General features: G+C 37.9%; 1 protein-coding gene across 2 annotated transcripts in view; it reads right to left on the bottom strand.

Moving 5' to 3' along the window:
• The window catches only part of LOC107560633 (ensconsin-like), a 41,269-nt gene that overhangs the window by 19,003 nt on the left and 6,158 nt on the right, over positions 1 to 16,108 (bottom strand). For both annotated transcript variants that reach the window (XM_016244871.1, XM_016244876.1), the window contains exons 2-5: positions 5,295 to 5,396; positions 4,670 to 4,750; positions 4,093 to 4,256; positions 2,605 to 2,713 (exon numbers count right to left, since the gene is read on the bottom strand). In XM_016244871.1, the coding sequence (XP_016100357.1) occupies positions 2,605 to 2,713; positions 4,093 to 4,256; positions 4,670 to 4,750; positions 5,295 to 5,396 (456 nt within the window). The remainder of the gene's footprint in view (positions 1 to 2,604; positions 2,714 to 4,092; positions 4,257 to 4,669; positions 4,751 to 5,294; positions 5,397 to 16,108) is intronic.

The raw sequence follows: 16,108 nt of genomic DNA, 5'->3' as shown, positions 1-16,108 counted from the left end.
ATGCGAGCGGCTGTGAGTGACGGTATATAAATGCATCATCATTCACTCATAATTACAAATTAAGCTTTTAATGTGATTTAAATTTTAAAAGTGCATTAAAATAGAAACAACACAAAGTTCTTCAACATTGAATGCAATAGAAATGTAGTAACAGTCATTTCCCCAGATAATTCTTTCATATTTGAAACAATTAGGTGAAGGTTGCAGGGCTGTGGGACACTACAGGGGAAGGATTCATTCCTACAACTTGTTAATTCATTCCTACGACTTATTAATTTGTGGCCACTGTCCATGTTTCATTAATTTTGTTCCTTAAATAACCCATGATTTAACTAAAATGAGGGAACAAATTAATACATCGAACAAATTCTTAATTCATGGCCATGAAATCTTTAATTTCCCTTCCGCATGTTTACCACAGTAAGAGATGCGAAAACAGTGATAAAAAGTGAATGACAATAAAATAAACCTGCGAAATTAGAGGGTTAGACGGTGAGGATTTAGGAAAAGAAACAATGCCTAAATATTATTGAATTTGTGGAAATTCGTGACCAAGAACAAAGCCGCATAAATGTAGGCTCAAACGGCATCCAAAAGCATGGTCGCGATGTAATATTTTCCAGCTAACCAAATATTCCTCTAATAAACAAAGCTTTTATACCACACTTGTCATAATCAGAGCTTATAATTTGTAAATAAATAATTGCTGGATTCAAAACAGCAATTAAAAGGTGCTGTGACACTGAAAATAAGTTTTTCAAATACGTCACTAAACGGTGATGCCACAACTAAGAGCATCTTTCACAAGTTTCTGCATGGACCTAACTTGCCTAGGCACAAGTTTTCAAGCCCTGTGACAAAATGGGATGCTTTAAGGAAAATGTATAGCCTATGTAAGTAATAGGCCAAAAAAAACCCCTATAATTTGTTTTCATTAAAAAAGAAAAGAAAAGAAAAATATGTCTGACTGAAATAATTAAGCTAACAGATTTAAAACAGAAGTGTGGCACAGCGCTCCATAAACAAGTTCACGGAAAGGAAAGGATGACAACGAGCATTCTGTTTGTTTGCTTTATTTTGCAAAAGCACAAATCTTGTTTTTATTGTGAGTGTGCAAAAACAAAAGTAAACACTTTTGCGGATTATATCTTACTCCAAAAATTTAGTTTTTTTATGTTTCAGCTGTTCGATCGCACCGGCGCCTCGCGCGCACACACCCCACATATTCTAGCAATTCAAACTTTCATCGCAGTCTGTTCATTATCAAAATAAAATACAGTCAACCAAACATATAAAAGGTTTCACTGGTCAGTTTAAATAGACCGTAGTATACCAGTCCACTCTGCTGTTATGCCAAGGACTTTTTTGCTCATGTGAAGAGGATGATCTTTTCCGTCTATATGCGAATGCGTGTAAAGTACAAGCCTAGTTTACATTATAAATAATAGTTTAACATTCAAATACATTGCGAATATGGAAACATTTGGATTTGTGCCGAATGAGACGTGAGTGATAAACCTCCAAATACATCTAGTCAAACACGCGCTCGCGGAACCGGAACAGGATCCAGCATGATCAAATTAAGTACTGGTCATAATTTTGCTGCATTAAAGTTAACGATTAATCGATCGTTAATTCAAATGCCGATTGATCATGGAAATGATCGAAAATTGACATCCCTAATTAAATTAAATCTGAATTAAATTATACATTAAATCTGAATAAAAAGTGGGGGGAAAATCTGATTAAACTCAGTGACATCCCCAGTAAGTGCTTCAGAGAACATGCTCTTTGTTACAATCCCTGGCAAGTGAAGAAAATATATTATTATAAACAACTTAGTGAGTGAATAAGAAACAGCCAGTACAGCCCCAGTCAGATTAGTGCACATATGAGCGAAGAGGAGGAGTGGGCAGTTTGTGTCAAGTCATGCCATGGGCAGGCAAACTATAAACCACCTTGTGACATCTGACTCCTGGGTGGCTTGGTGGCTGGAGAAGCAGGGGAGATTACTATAGCAATCGGGGAGGAGGCGGAGCCACTGTCACTCTGTCCTGTGGGAGGGACAGGGACAGACAGGTCGCTATTGGAAACTCTCTCCCCAAGGAGAATGTGAGAGAGGTGGAAAAACACAGCTGACAACATTAGTTTTCCATCCCTAAGTGGTGTTGTATACAGCCACCAACAAACAAACATGACTTGTTAAAGGTGAAGTGTGTCATTTTTGGAATGTTTGGGAAATAGTTTCTGCTATCCCAGTTCAAAACACTGTGGCTCAATAAAAAAAAAAAATCAGCAACCATAGGATTAACTGGAGAAGGACTACCTGTTTTGCTGACCAATGGCAAATGTGGGTTTCAGGAAACTGTGTGATAATCATATATCTGGTGTCTAGAGTCATCACAGTATAGTGGTGCACAAACGACACAACAAATCACCGCAATCAGGATTGTCAAAAGAAGATGATTATTCATAGTCATAACACACTTGGGCGAACTACGGGACAATCAGTGAAAGAAGGCTATTCAAGTTTTATAAGGAAAAGCTGTTGAATATATTATCAGGTGCTTCTGATGTTTTGGCATTTAGGAAAAGCACTCATACCATTTTTGTTGTCAGAGTCTGAAAGTCCACCCCAGGACCATCTCTTCTGTCTCTGCTCTACTCGCTGGCTGCGCTCCAGGGTACGTCTCATCACGGCCTCATAGTGCTCCTACACACACACACTTTGTTAGACAAATAAAGCCATGATACAACCTCTGAGCTGTGCAGCAGTGGACCGTGGAAAAAGTGTGGGTGTCAATACTAAAACAAAGTCCATGATTCTAGGCTCTTTTGCATGTCAGGTACTGACACACGACTCCTGCTGCATGACTGTAAGACTAACAAAATCACCTGTTCATTATGTTATGGATAAAAGGGTGTTAATGAACAACCCCAATAAGAAGCAGGGCAATATGACCAAAATCTTATTTCACGGTATGAGATTTTATTTCACGATAACGATATGTACCTTGATATAGCTATTTTTATTTATTTTTTGTTATTAAAATTAAGAAAAAGAAGCAAATTACAAGCACAACAGAACAAAAAATATGAAATAAACTTTTAATTTATTCAGCTACAGTAGGCTAGGTTTATTTAACATATTATTATATATAATATATTAATATAATATAATATATATTATTTTGAAAAAAATACAGAAATTGAATAAAGTGTATAAATAAAACACTGCATAGTCTTCACTGTATCAATCAAACAGTGAATATCAATATAATGAAACACATCCAGTTTTCATCCAACTGTTTTACATTTATTTAGCATATAACCGACTCTGTTTACTTGAATACTCCACACGACGGCCATTATGGCGTTACTGTGTGCGTATTTGACCATTCAAGCACAATAAAACACGAAAGAGATGTTTTCGCGATCGCATGCTGTCGAGGGAGGGGCTTTCAGTGGCTGTGTGTCAGTCAGCGCGAGCATCGCATTGAGTTTTTTTTCACTGCTTATTGCACTTAACTCTACCAAGTGCGTCCCTCTCTTTATTTTCTCATTCATGCATGTTTCCTTATCACTCAAAAGGTGTATAACGTTTAAGCAGTACTGTGTTACGCAGATATATTTGCAGACCGCGGAATACATCATATAGGAAAATCTTTAACGATAGACACTTTATTTAGAGTTAACGATATATACTGTCATACCGCCCAGACCTAAGCCTATCTCTAATAGTCAGTGAAGAGACCAGTGAGGCCGGATGACTGTAGGGACGTGCAAAAACACACATTTCCCAAAATAGACTGGTTGGTGGGTTGTCTAAACAACTAGCTAAGCTTAAGGGAGTCCAGTATAATCAGGCTGGTTTAGGTTCAGACTTGACATTATGCATGGCTTTAAAATATTATACTCTGTGTAAAGGATTATACAGCCTTTAGGAATGGTCTCTAAAGGGCATTTTAATATTTAAAAAGGAAATTTAATATTGCAGCAGGAGGTTAACCTTTTGAATGGTAGTTTGCTTCTGTTTGTGTATTGTTTTACAAAAGGTAAGGTCTAAGACCCTAGGAAAAAAAAACAGCTTACCTTTTCTTCCTCTAATTTCTGTTTCCTTTTCTCTTCCACTGCAGCTCTCCTCTGTTCCTCCTTCCTGCGCTGCTCTTCCAGCTTCTTCTGTCTCTCCTCCATTTGTCTCTCCACTTGCAGCCGGGTCTTGCGCTCTCGCTCCAGGAGCTGAGTTTCACGGGCCGCTGAATGGGCCAAACAGGGTGTGTTAGCAGGTGTGTTTGTACGATTTGTTACAATGTAAGAGAATGAATTATGTCCAACTCTGTGCAGGGGTTGGCAAACTTTTTGACACGAAGGACCCTTTTCATTTTTTATCACTTTGCGTCACATCGCCACACAAAATTAATGCAGTGTATACTATGATTTTCAATGGATAATGAACTCTTGTTTCCCAGCATCCACCTCAGCGTGAATAAATTATGCAAATGACCGCCTCACTGTTTTGTAAACACAGTGTTATTGTTCTCTTTGACTTATGTGTTATTTCTCTTGCTCTTATCACCTGTGTGCCAATTATTATCCTTCTGCAAGACAATGGTCACATGCACATCTAAAGTTGCCAACACCTGTTGTGTGAAATTTTTTGCTTTGTCACCATGTTGCTTTTCCTGCTCTTCTCTCCTTTCTTTGGCCACTCTGAGTTTGTCGTCTATCCTCAAGGCTGCCCCATCAATGACTGAGAACACAGAACACAACGTCAGTGTATCAGTTGAAATCTGAACACTTCCTGGGCTATGAAAAGGCTCTCGGCAGATTGGACTAGTATCCATTGCGCAGATAATCCTTTCGCATGGACATACATGAGGCTCAGGTTACAGATTCAGCTATGAGCTCACCACACCTGATACAGTATTGACACTGAGTCATGGGCGTGTGTGATTATATGCTACAGGAAGTGCTGCAATGGTCATGTGACGGCATGTTACTCAATTAACCAAAGCAAGACTGCAGGAAAAATTAAACTAAACAAAACAAAAAAACTAAAAGAAAGAAAGGATTGTTTTAGTGCAAACCTGCTTTTTTTAATGAAAATTGTTTACCTTTTGAATCTATGAAAGAGCCGCCTTAAAACAAATGAAAATACACTCATTTATAATAATTATTTTTGTTTCAGTGTAAAAATCTGAACTACTTGCACAATTGGGCATTCAGAAAAAAAAAGATCCTTGTGAATCCCTGCAGTGACTGACAGACTGAGATCTGAGATCATCGTTTGTTACCTGGCCTGGTTTGGCTCTTCATTGTGCTGGCTGGAGCTGCTGGTGTTGGGCTGTTCCCTGCCTGGTTGCGCCGTTCCTCTGCCTGCGCCTGCGCAACTGCAGCTAGAAATGCAATGAGACAAAATGCACATAAAAATGGGTATCACTACTACCATTTAAACAGGAAAAAAAGAGGAAAGAGGCAACAAGAGAAATGAAGGACATTAAGAATTAATTTTAAAAAGACTTTTTGACTTTTTTATGTTTGATCCTGTGAAACAGATTTGAAATTCTAGCATAAATAACTACTCTGCTTCTGACTGCTCATCTGGATGACATGTTACTTTGCGAGTAATGTACATACTGTTGGAGTCACCATAACAGAAAATAACAATTTCGTTCTACTCCCATCTCTGTTTAAAACAATAAACATTTCAAATGCTCTTCGGCAGTCTTGTGGCAGGCAGAAGAGGAGGAAGGAAGGAAGGATATAAAAAAAAAAGCGTCACCAACAAGTCCGTGTGCCTTTGTAACAGTTCTCTCCCTCAACACAGAATGTCAGAGAGAGAAAAAGAGAGGGTGTTTGTTATTCTGGCGATAAAGGAGCATGTGATGACTGTATGGTGAAAATCAAGATGCTGCTGATAGACTGTCAGCTGAAGAGAGGGCACCACTTGGCACATCTTACTGGTCGAGAAAAAGCCATCTCTCTAGTTCTAACTTCTGCTAAAGCCCACTGGTTTATGCTCATCAGGAATGTGTTTTGATTTGTTTGTGATCATGTGGTCCACTGTGAATCTGGGAGACTTTGAATAAGACATCAGGCTTTCTGGAGGGATGCTTTGTGCACAGAGGCTGGCATGTGCTGCAGAGTTAGTCTTGGTGAGTAAACAAAAAAATATACTAGCCAATGGCGATTCAATTGCCAAGGTATCCGTTGAGAGTTGACTGTATAAAAACAGTTCGTGCTGCACTGTATTTGTTTTGTCCTATCATATCTATCATATGTTGTTGCCTTATTAAAAAATATGCTATACATTTAAAATAAATGTATTTTAATTTTATAGTATATACTTATATATAAATACATTCATGAATGTTTTTAATGAATGGATTTTATAATAATACAAATAGCAATGTGTAATATTTTACCATATTTAGTGCAACACTTTTATTTGTTTCACACAAAATATTGTTTTTTCACTAAATGTTTGGATTTTTAAAATTATTGTGCACTGATTTTTCTAGAATAACTTTATAGATTAGAAATATACATAGGCCTATATTTTTTCATATTTGTTTATTTTATTTTTCTTTATATGAAGTAGTCTGTATCTAGTAGATTGTGAAAGAATGATTATCAGTTCCACACACAGAGTATATAATCAGCATATATCAGTTCCACACACATCATGTATAAATTCTACATTTATTTAAATGAGGGAAAAAAACTTCACTGGTATCGGATCGGAATCGGTATCGACCACTACCGAACCCTAGGTATCGGAATCGGTATCAGAGGCAAAAAAGGCAGATCGGAGCATCCCTAATCCATACGACAATATATCATTCCATACTACTTGACGATACAGGTATCGATACAGCTGTTTCTGTATAGATATCGCAGCACGTGTGCAGCAGTTGACCCGTGCTTATTTTGAATACACACACAGCATTAAAAGCGGAGTGGAATAAGTGCAAGGTTTAAAAAAAATAATGAATAGAGTTTGATATATAGGCTACAACATGGTTTAATCTGGCCGCAGAGGAAAACAACCGGGGATGCATGATAAAGAGACGTAATCCCCAAAACAGAGCTTCACATTTGCGCAATATGGAAATATCTGCTAAGTGTGTTACTTATTTTTGTCAAGCTGGTAACAATGTGCATGTGCTCCCTCTCTCTCTCCACTGTGGATAAAAGCACTGGCTTTCTGGAAAAAAAAAGAGAGAGAGGGAGAGAGGGAGAGAGGGAGAGAGGGAGAGAGAGAGAGAGAGAGAGAGAGAGAGACTGTGTATTAGAGATGCACCGATCAATTGGCCAGGGATCGGAATCGGCTGATTTTCCTCATGATCAGCCCGGATCGGTGATCGGCCGGTCAGTTCGAGCCGATCCGTTTTGTTACCAGCGACACAGGCAATAACGTCAGCCGCACATTCTCGCTCTCTTCTCTCCAACAACCCCTTCTCTCTCACACGGACGTCTCATTTGCTTTGGTTAAATACTGCTTGTATTGCGCATTATTTTAGTCATTCCTGCAGGTTTTGCGCTCATACCACGCGCACCACCACTGATCTATATTAGTGGAGCGCACAATCCGCGCCCAGTCTCAAACAGCTTGTGAGCCATAAATACCAAAATGAGTGGCTAACTGCGCTAAAACGTTCAAATACATAAAAAAATTATGTCATAACACTGGATGTGTTTCTGTAGTATTTCTTAACTGAATAAAAACTTACTTAACCTGAAAAACTTAGTTTCATAGCTCTCTTTATTCTACTGCATTTATTTGTGCTGTTGTTTGCAATTTTTTTATTTGTTCTTATTTTATTACTGAATTTTAATTGTGTTTTTTTACGAAAATAAAACTTTGCGTTGAAGAAAAGTAGATTTTTGTTTGTATATGCTGTCAATTATAGTTCTTAGAAAGAAAATCGGAATCTGCAAAAATCGGTATCGGCAGATCACACTAACAAAAAATCGGAATCGGCCAAGAAAATTGCAATCGGTGCATCTCTACTGTGTATGTACAGTATATGCCGCCACAAATAGAGTTACAAACTTACCGTTGTGAATCGGGCTAAAGTAAGGTGATAGTTTTGAACACTGTCTGGTTATGTACTTGCTCAAATATTGATTTCGGATCATTTTTAACCAAAAAAAAAAAGTTACGGACTGCAGCTTTAAAGAAGTTTGTGTGAAATTAATTTCTTTTTTTTCATCCTTTCTTAAAGGAGACATATTATGCCCCTTTTTACAATATGTAATATAAGTCTCTGGTGTCCCCAGAATGTGTCTGTGAAGTTTCAGCTCAAAATACTCCACAGATCATTTATTATATCATTTTGAAAATGCCTATTTTGAATGGAAGCAGAAACACTGTTTTTCGGGCCTATTTCTTTAAATGCAAATGAGCTGCTGCTCCCCGCATCTCGTACCTGCTAAAAAACATTGTTTTGGTTATAATGTTTTTTGCGCTGAAATCATGCGTTTTAAACCACGTTAGTCTAAACTTCTGATATACGGTTTTCTGAGCACACACAACCGAAGCACATGGACAGAAAGCGGCGGTCACCGCAAGTGAGTACTAAAGTAAGTTCTCATTCACACACAAGTTTACGTTAAAAACAAAAAACAGTCGGTTATGTCTGTGAAGGTAAACAGTTGGGAAATAAATCGCATATTTATTTTAGAACTGTGTGGCAGCAGCAATATACATTAAATAAATCAATAAAACCACTGCTCTCTTGTCTCCTCTGAGGCTGGGACTAGGGCTGCACGATAAATCGCATGCGATATTTAATGCGCATCTTGTCAGAAAGCCGGTTCTGTAATCAGCGGTAAATCTCCATCACCTGCGGGCTTTCACATTGAGCAGCATTAACTACACAGAGCCGTTGTTCACTGACGAGCTGCGCAAAAAATCGCGCGAATATGAACGTGGTTTTGCGCAGCTTGCCTGTGAACAACGGCTCTGTGCAGTTAATGCTGTTCAATGTGAAAGCCCGCAGGTGATGGAGATTTACCGCTGATTACAGAACCGGCTCTACTGATAAGATGCGCGTTAAATATCGCATGCGATTTATCGTGCAGACCTAGCTGGGACTCTAAATAGTGTTCTGTGCTCGTCTGTGCAGCCAAAGACAGAACAGTTAACGTGTTTTGCTCAAACTTTCGCCATGGCATTATACCGTTGTCTCTTGCGAAATCAAAATGATGGTGCCATGGGTGGAAACTTACAGATTAAGGGGCGGTAATATTATAATGAGATCCCTTTTGCCACGTCACCAAGGGAGCGAATTCAGAAAAAAGTTGCTTGCAGAAAAAAGCTTACCAAAACGAACTTTTTCACGTTTCCTTGGTTGGTCGATGCACCGGGGATCTGATTATAGCACTTAAAACCTGGAAAAGTCAGATTTTCATGATATGTCACCTTTAATGTCTCATCTGAAAACTCAGGATGACCTACGAGGAGGAGAGATGTGTCTGAAGAGCACTCAGGCAATAGTCCGTCAGACTCATTGAATATGCAAACACCATCTAATTCATACTCTGATCCTCACACTGTGGGCTCTGCGACAAACGTGGCAAGCAAATGAACACTGGGCCTACAATGGGTAAACACAATGGAGACATTGTCTAGACCTTGCGCATACATTCATGATGTAAAGACAATGAAGGCAAGCCCAAGGTGACCTCAAACTGTTCCTCAGTGCAACTTCAATTAGTCTGCATATACTTTACGGTAGGCCTGGGTGATAAAACGGTATCGATATTTATCGACGGTACACCTTCTTCGATATCGATATAACATTTTTTTCGATATAGCACACGATATAGGCATGTGCTATGAGTGGCGCAGACAGCACACACAAACACGAACACGAACACGTACTGAAATGAGTGCTGTGCCTGCCTGTGATGAGGAGATTGTGAATAAAGAATGAATATTAGTCGAATTTAAAATAAACATTTGCATTTGAATGTTAGGTGTGCATCAGGGAGCGTCATCAGTGGCACGCGAGATGCAGTGATGTAAGTGACGTTGTTGCATTTTAAAGGGGTTCATATGATGTTGCTAAAAAGAACATTCTTTTGTGTATTTGTTGTAATGAAATGTTTATGCGGTTTAAGGTTAAAAAACAACCATTATTTTCCACATACTGTACATTATTGTTTCTTCTCTATGCCCCGCCTTTCTGAAACGTGTAGCCAGTACGTAATGATTGACCGAATACCTCAAGCGTGTGACGGAAATGTTACGCCCCTACCATACTGTGATGATGCCCTGTCAGGCCGGAGCGATGAATCAAAAACATGAAAACCCATTATAAACGAGGCATTCGTTGCATCCAGTGGGGACATAATTATGGATTATAATGACTTATACTGTCTTTTTACACATTGCGTTGCATCACGCGCGTAAACATAAAACCATGTCTGCATTTGTGATCGGAAAAATGACAAACAACAATCCCTACTCTACACTGCCCAAAAAACTCGCTTTAAAACATTAATCTTAAATATTTCATGTCCCCGTATATATATATTATTATAGGTAAACAAAAAAAATCAGTGTAATAAGTTAACTATGAATATACAACAAATTATCCCTTAAATGTCAACCTTAATAGTTTGAACGTTCGTTTGTCTTGGCTCAAAGCCACTTGCTGCGAACTTTTCTTCGTGGAAGCTTTGTGTACAAGAGAGATAATGAAATATTTAATCTCTAATCAATATTTTTTGTCCAATTATTTGCCCAGGTAGTTTTGGTATTGAGGTAAAAGTTACCTTGCATTCGCTATATAACAGTGGGTGGTGGTCACGAAGATGAGCAAATTTGACGCGTTTCCCCCTTTTGCAGCGAATTTCTTCTTGTAAGATCGGCAGACAGGGTGACCGTCCTCGATTAAATTGCCTTCAGGACTCTTGTAAAAGCCAAAATATGACCAGATCTCCGATTTGGTCCTCTTAGATGGCTGAAAAATCTCCAGAGCGCTGTCACTGCCTTCCGCCATTTCGTCTCGTGCAAAAACATTGCATGCTGCTTCTGCGTCAGACTGATGCTGGCTGGACAGGATTTACAGCGAGTTTTCAAAATCACTTTAATCAAACACGTTTTTGATGATAATTAAATTTGAAACGATAATACTAACCGTAAGGGCATTTTATCATGATTTATCGTGAAACCGGTAATTGTTCCATCCCTATCGTAGGGTTCAGAAGAGCATTTTTAAGCCTAAAGTGGGCGGCGCCGACTGCCGCCATCTTGGCAGCGCGTCAGCGCGTGTCACTCCCGGATAATCGAAAATGTGCAAAAAGGCGGGACGTGGGTGAAGCTGAGGCGCTAGTTGCTGACACCATGCCCGTCTATAGTGACAGCAGTGCTGCCATGCAAAGACAAAACACCATAACTTAGTTTTTGGTCGAAATTTGTAAATGATCATTTTGGGACATATATGACCTCCTTTATCATGTGTATAAGTATCTTGGAGAAAAGCCCAGGAGAAACCAAGAAAGAACACAGTATCATCGGTTACTGCTTTTTGACTGTTTTAGAATGCTCAAATTAAGTTACGGTGCTCTGCATCTGTTTAGCTGTTCGTCAATATTACTGTGCCAGCCTGGAGTTATACGGTATTCTGCCTGGTTTTACTGTACATTAAAGTCTGTGCTTTTAAATTATGGTGTGACTTGTATACTTTCATACATCTGTCGGCACTTCTTTAGACAAACAAATTAGATAGATCATGATCTAACAAACTGCTCTATATAACAAAGCACTGTAAACAAGCAACGACTAGATAACTTGGCAACAATAATTAATCTTTAAAGTTTGTTTTCTTTCTTTTTATAATGCAGATGCCAGCTCTCAGTCTAGGGCTGTCCACTTCTGCACGTGTGAGGAGTTGAATGCCATGACAGCGTATCACATAAAATCAGTTACTGTACGCAATTAAATCTGTTTACTACCTTTTCTTGTAACTCGATAAAAAACATTGCAATGAATGTCATCGGAGATGTTTAATTCACAATTATTCTGAGCATTATTCCTGCTGGCGTTCACATCAATCCACAAGTCGTTCTAAGGTTAAGCTATTTTCATTCAGTTCGATGTAAAAACAATAGGCTAAGTACGTCTTGCATCCTTTAATGTTAGCGAACATTGCAAATAAATTGGTTGCAAAACTGTATCCACTCACGTTTAACTTTTTGTCTGGTTGTTACAGTCAGAATTTTTTTTTTAATTACATTACTATATGTTATAGCCTAGCCAATTATCACTAGATTGTATACAGATGTTACTATAATGATTCTGTAAATAGTGATCAGCACCCAAATATTGTATATAATGTGGAAGCTTCAATACCTACAGTACCTACAATAACTTTAAAATAGCGGTAAAAATCAAGTTTGAGATCATTTTCATTAAAACATCTAATTGCCAGATTTCCAGTGTCCTACCCATAATGAATTTTTTCTGGACAAATAAAAATCTTTAAAGCCATTTTTCTAACTTTCACAGTCTAGCGAGTTTCACACTGGAGCAGAGGGGTCACTCAAGGGGCCACGCCCTTAATTATGCAGAACTTTAAGGCTTAATATAATTTAAACGGATGAGTTATAAAAACATTCCCCCCCCTCACAGTTGTCATGAAGGGCAAAATTACCTATAAAGACCAAAAGCACTTTTTGTACCAGGCTGTAAACATTTTTTTCTGCTGTAAAGTCTATGGGACTGACTCCCTTTTGGATCCAGATTCCCCCCCCTCACAGTTGTCATGAAGGGCAAAATTACCTATAAAGACCAAAAGCACTTTTTGTACCAGGCTGTAAACATTTTTTTCTGCTGTAAAGTTGGGCATTTTAACATGGGAAGTCTATGGGACTGACTCCCTTTTGGATCCAGTCTCTATCGGTCAGTCAATGAATTGCAGTTTTAGTCACTTCTGTATTGGCTTCAAGCGAGAGACCGGGAGGATGCCGCTTGGTAACCCTGTGTCTGCACCGCAACAGCTAAAGTCTGTCTAGTACACTGAACGCGACAAACGACCACTGAAAATCATTAGAAATTTGTGTCAATACGTCATAAATAGAACGCATCAGCAGTTTTCTGTTGGGGATTTGTCGTGTCTTGCCGCATTGCATCCAGTGTAGACCATAGATATGTACAGTGGGTATGGAAAGTATTCAGACCCCCTTAAATTTTTTCCTGTGATCAAAGCTGAATTTTATGATCATTAGTCACAGTCACACAGTTACAATAGAAATCTTTTGTAACATCTAACATCTAAATGTCTTTATCATCACTTTTGATCAATTTAAAGCATCCTTGCTAAATAAAAGTAGTAATTTCTATCATTTCTTTCCCAAAGAAAAAAAATTATACCGACTCCAAGCTTTTGAATGGTATAGTGTATAATGTTACAAAAGCTTTTTATTTCAGATAAATGCTGATCTTTAGATCTTTCATTCATCCAAGAATCCTGAAAAAAATGTACTCAACTGTTTTAAATATTGATAATATAAAAAAATGTTTATCAGCATATAAGAATGATTTCTGAAGGATTATGTGACACTGAAGACTGGAGTGATGATGCTGAAAATTCAGCTTTGATCACAGGAATCAATTACATTTGATCATATATTCAAATAGAATGCAGTTATTTTAAGTAGTAAAATATCACAATATTACTGCTTTTGCTGTATTTTGGATCAAATAAATGCAGGCTTGGTGAGCAGAAGAGACTTCAAAAACTTTTGACTGGTAGTGTACTTGCCAATTTTTGCTTTTCAGTATGTGTATGTTTTTCCATGATACAAAGTCCCCAGGGGACTGATGATACATTTTTTTTAAGCTAGTGCATCTGAGAGGTCAAGATTTGTAATTTGTACTTTTAAAAAGAAAATGTTCAACAATTAAAAATAATATTATCAGAACTAAAGCTCATGAGTTATTGTGGGGGGGGTCTGGGTATGGTAAAAATCATGGTTTACAGTGCAGTACCAAAATTTGATTGTTTTTTACAGGTACATTTTTTTTTAAAACTAAATGAAAATAAACTCTACAGTACTGATACTGTAAATGAAAATACGGTAATAATACTGTAAATAAAATACAGTAAATACATTATTGTACTGTAAATGCAATTACAGTACTGATACTGTAAATGAAAATGCGGTAATAATACTGTAACTAAAATACAGTAAAGACATTATTGTACTGTAAATGCAATTACAGTACTGATACTGTAAACATTTTTACAGTAAATTACTGGCATCCAGCTGCCAGTAAGTTACTGTAAAATTTACAGCAACCTATTTACAGTGTGAGCATGTGGCACTTTAAGCATTATCGTATCGCATATCGAATATCGCATTATTTAATGAGTTATCGCATATCGCATTTTTCTTCAATATCGCACAGCCCTACTACTGATCATTGAGATTTAAATTACATTGAGCAAAAACACACTAAAAACAGACGAGGGTTACATCATTCCCTTTGACAACAGCTGCACCGTTCAAACTGTCAGATGACAAGATGGGCTGTTCAACAAATACTCATTCACTCAGTCTGACAGAACACAAAGAACGGTTATACAAATACCAACACTATGCTCTCTATGTCCTGCCATTCACATCCAAGGAGAGCCAGCAATCAGGGAGAGTCAGTGGGTCAGTGGGGTCCTGTTACCGCTCACTGTTTGCCTCACTCTCTTTCTTTTTTTGCTGCAGTAGCAGCCCGTTATTGGGACAGGAAGACCCAATCCCAATTCTACCCCTTAGCCCTTCCCCTTTCCCCTACCCCTCCGTTTCGCACGTTCACGTGAAGGGGTAGGGGTGTCTCAATTCTCTTTTGGTTGGAGGGGTAGGGGTAGGCGAAGGGCCAGACAGCCCTTCAAACGAAGATTTTTTGGGACCACACTTCAAACGAAGGAGTATGAATTATCTCAGCGTAAACCGGCTTCAGGGGCAACATGGCTGCCCGAGTGAACAAAAAGACACATAAATGTAAGCATTTTTGGCATTAATAAAGATTTTAACGAAAAGTAATCATTTGTTTTATGTTGCATTCAATTGAGAATTCATATTATGGTCATGTTACTCAAAGAAATGTTTGCAAAAAATCTCGTTGATGGAAAATATAATGTAGCGATTAGGGATGCACCGATATGAAAATTTTGGCCGATACGATAACCGATTATTCTTTATTTTTGAAAGCCGATAACCGATAAGTTGGCCGATAAATCTATATCCAAATTGTTATATACTTTTTGAGAGCCTGATTACAAAAAAGGTCTCATCATTAAAAGCCACATCCCAAACACTTCAACATAAGCAGCCTAGTTTGAACGGTGTACGTTTTAAAAATATTTTTACTCTCCCATTACCAAATTTAGTCATAAAAAAGTCTTACAAATAAATAAAATAATGCATAAATAATGCAAACAAGTCACTGGACATCATTACACGTGTAAAGAATCAAAATGAATGCGCCATAGATCAATAAAACGGAATAGCCTCTGCACGGACAATAATTAAATGATTTTAATTACTAAACCATACTGTTGATGAAAATAATAAGAGAACAATACAAGTGGTTGTTGTTATTAATAATATATCAATGATTTTGAAAAAGTAACAAATTAATACCACTGTTTTAAATAGCAGCCGTTGAGCTGCGCGTGCTGAAGCTGAAGAGCTGAATGAACACGGTAAACTGAAGCGTTTTGCTGGCAGCTTATTTAACTCAAGGAAATGCATCCTGAGATTAATATTAATACAACATAAACATAATATTACAACTTATATATGAAATGACAAATGACGCAGTTATTGCATGCTATAGTCAGAATGTGTGATCCTGTTGTGGATGCGCTCTTCCCATAACAACGCGCTGAAACACAGCAACTAAACCCAAAGAATGCACAACGTTTTATTATAATAATGTTCTCATTAGAATGTTATATACACAACATTCCCAATCATAGTTATTAATGTTGTGCACTGCTGTTTGAGCTGCGTGCGCTGAGCTAAAGACGATCACCGGTAAACTGAAGCGCTCTTTTAACTTAACCAAACGCATTCTATATGAGATAAATCAGATATA

Source organism: Sinocyclocheilus grahami, unplaced genomic scaffold (assembly GCF_001515645.1).
Source record: "Sinocyclocheilus grahami isolate Dianchi unplaced genomic scaffold, SAMN03320097.WGS_v1.1 scaffold23.1, whole genome shotgun sequence".
NCBI lineage: Eukaryota > Metazoa > Chordata > Actinopteri > Cypriniformes > Cyprinidae > Sinocyclocheilus > Sinocyclocheilus grahami.
The sequence above is the reverse complement of the archived record's forward strand: the minus strand, read 5'-3'. Positions and strand labels throughout refer to the sequence as shown.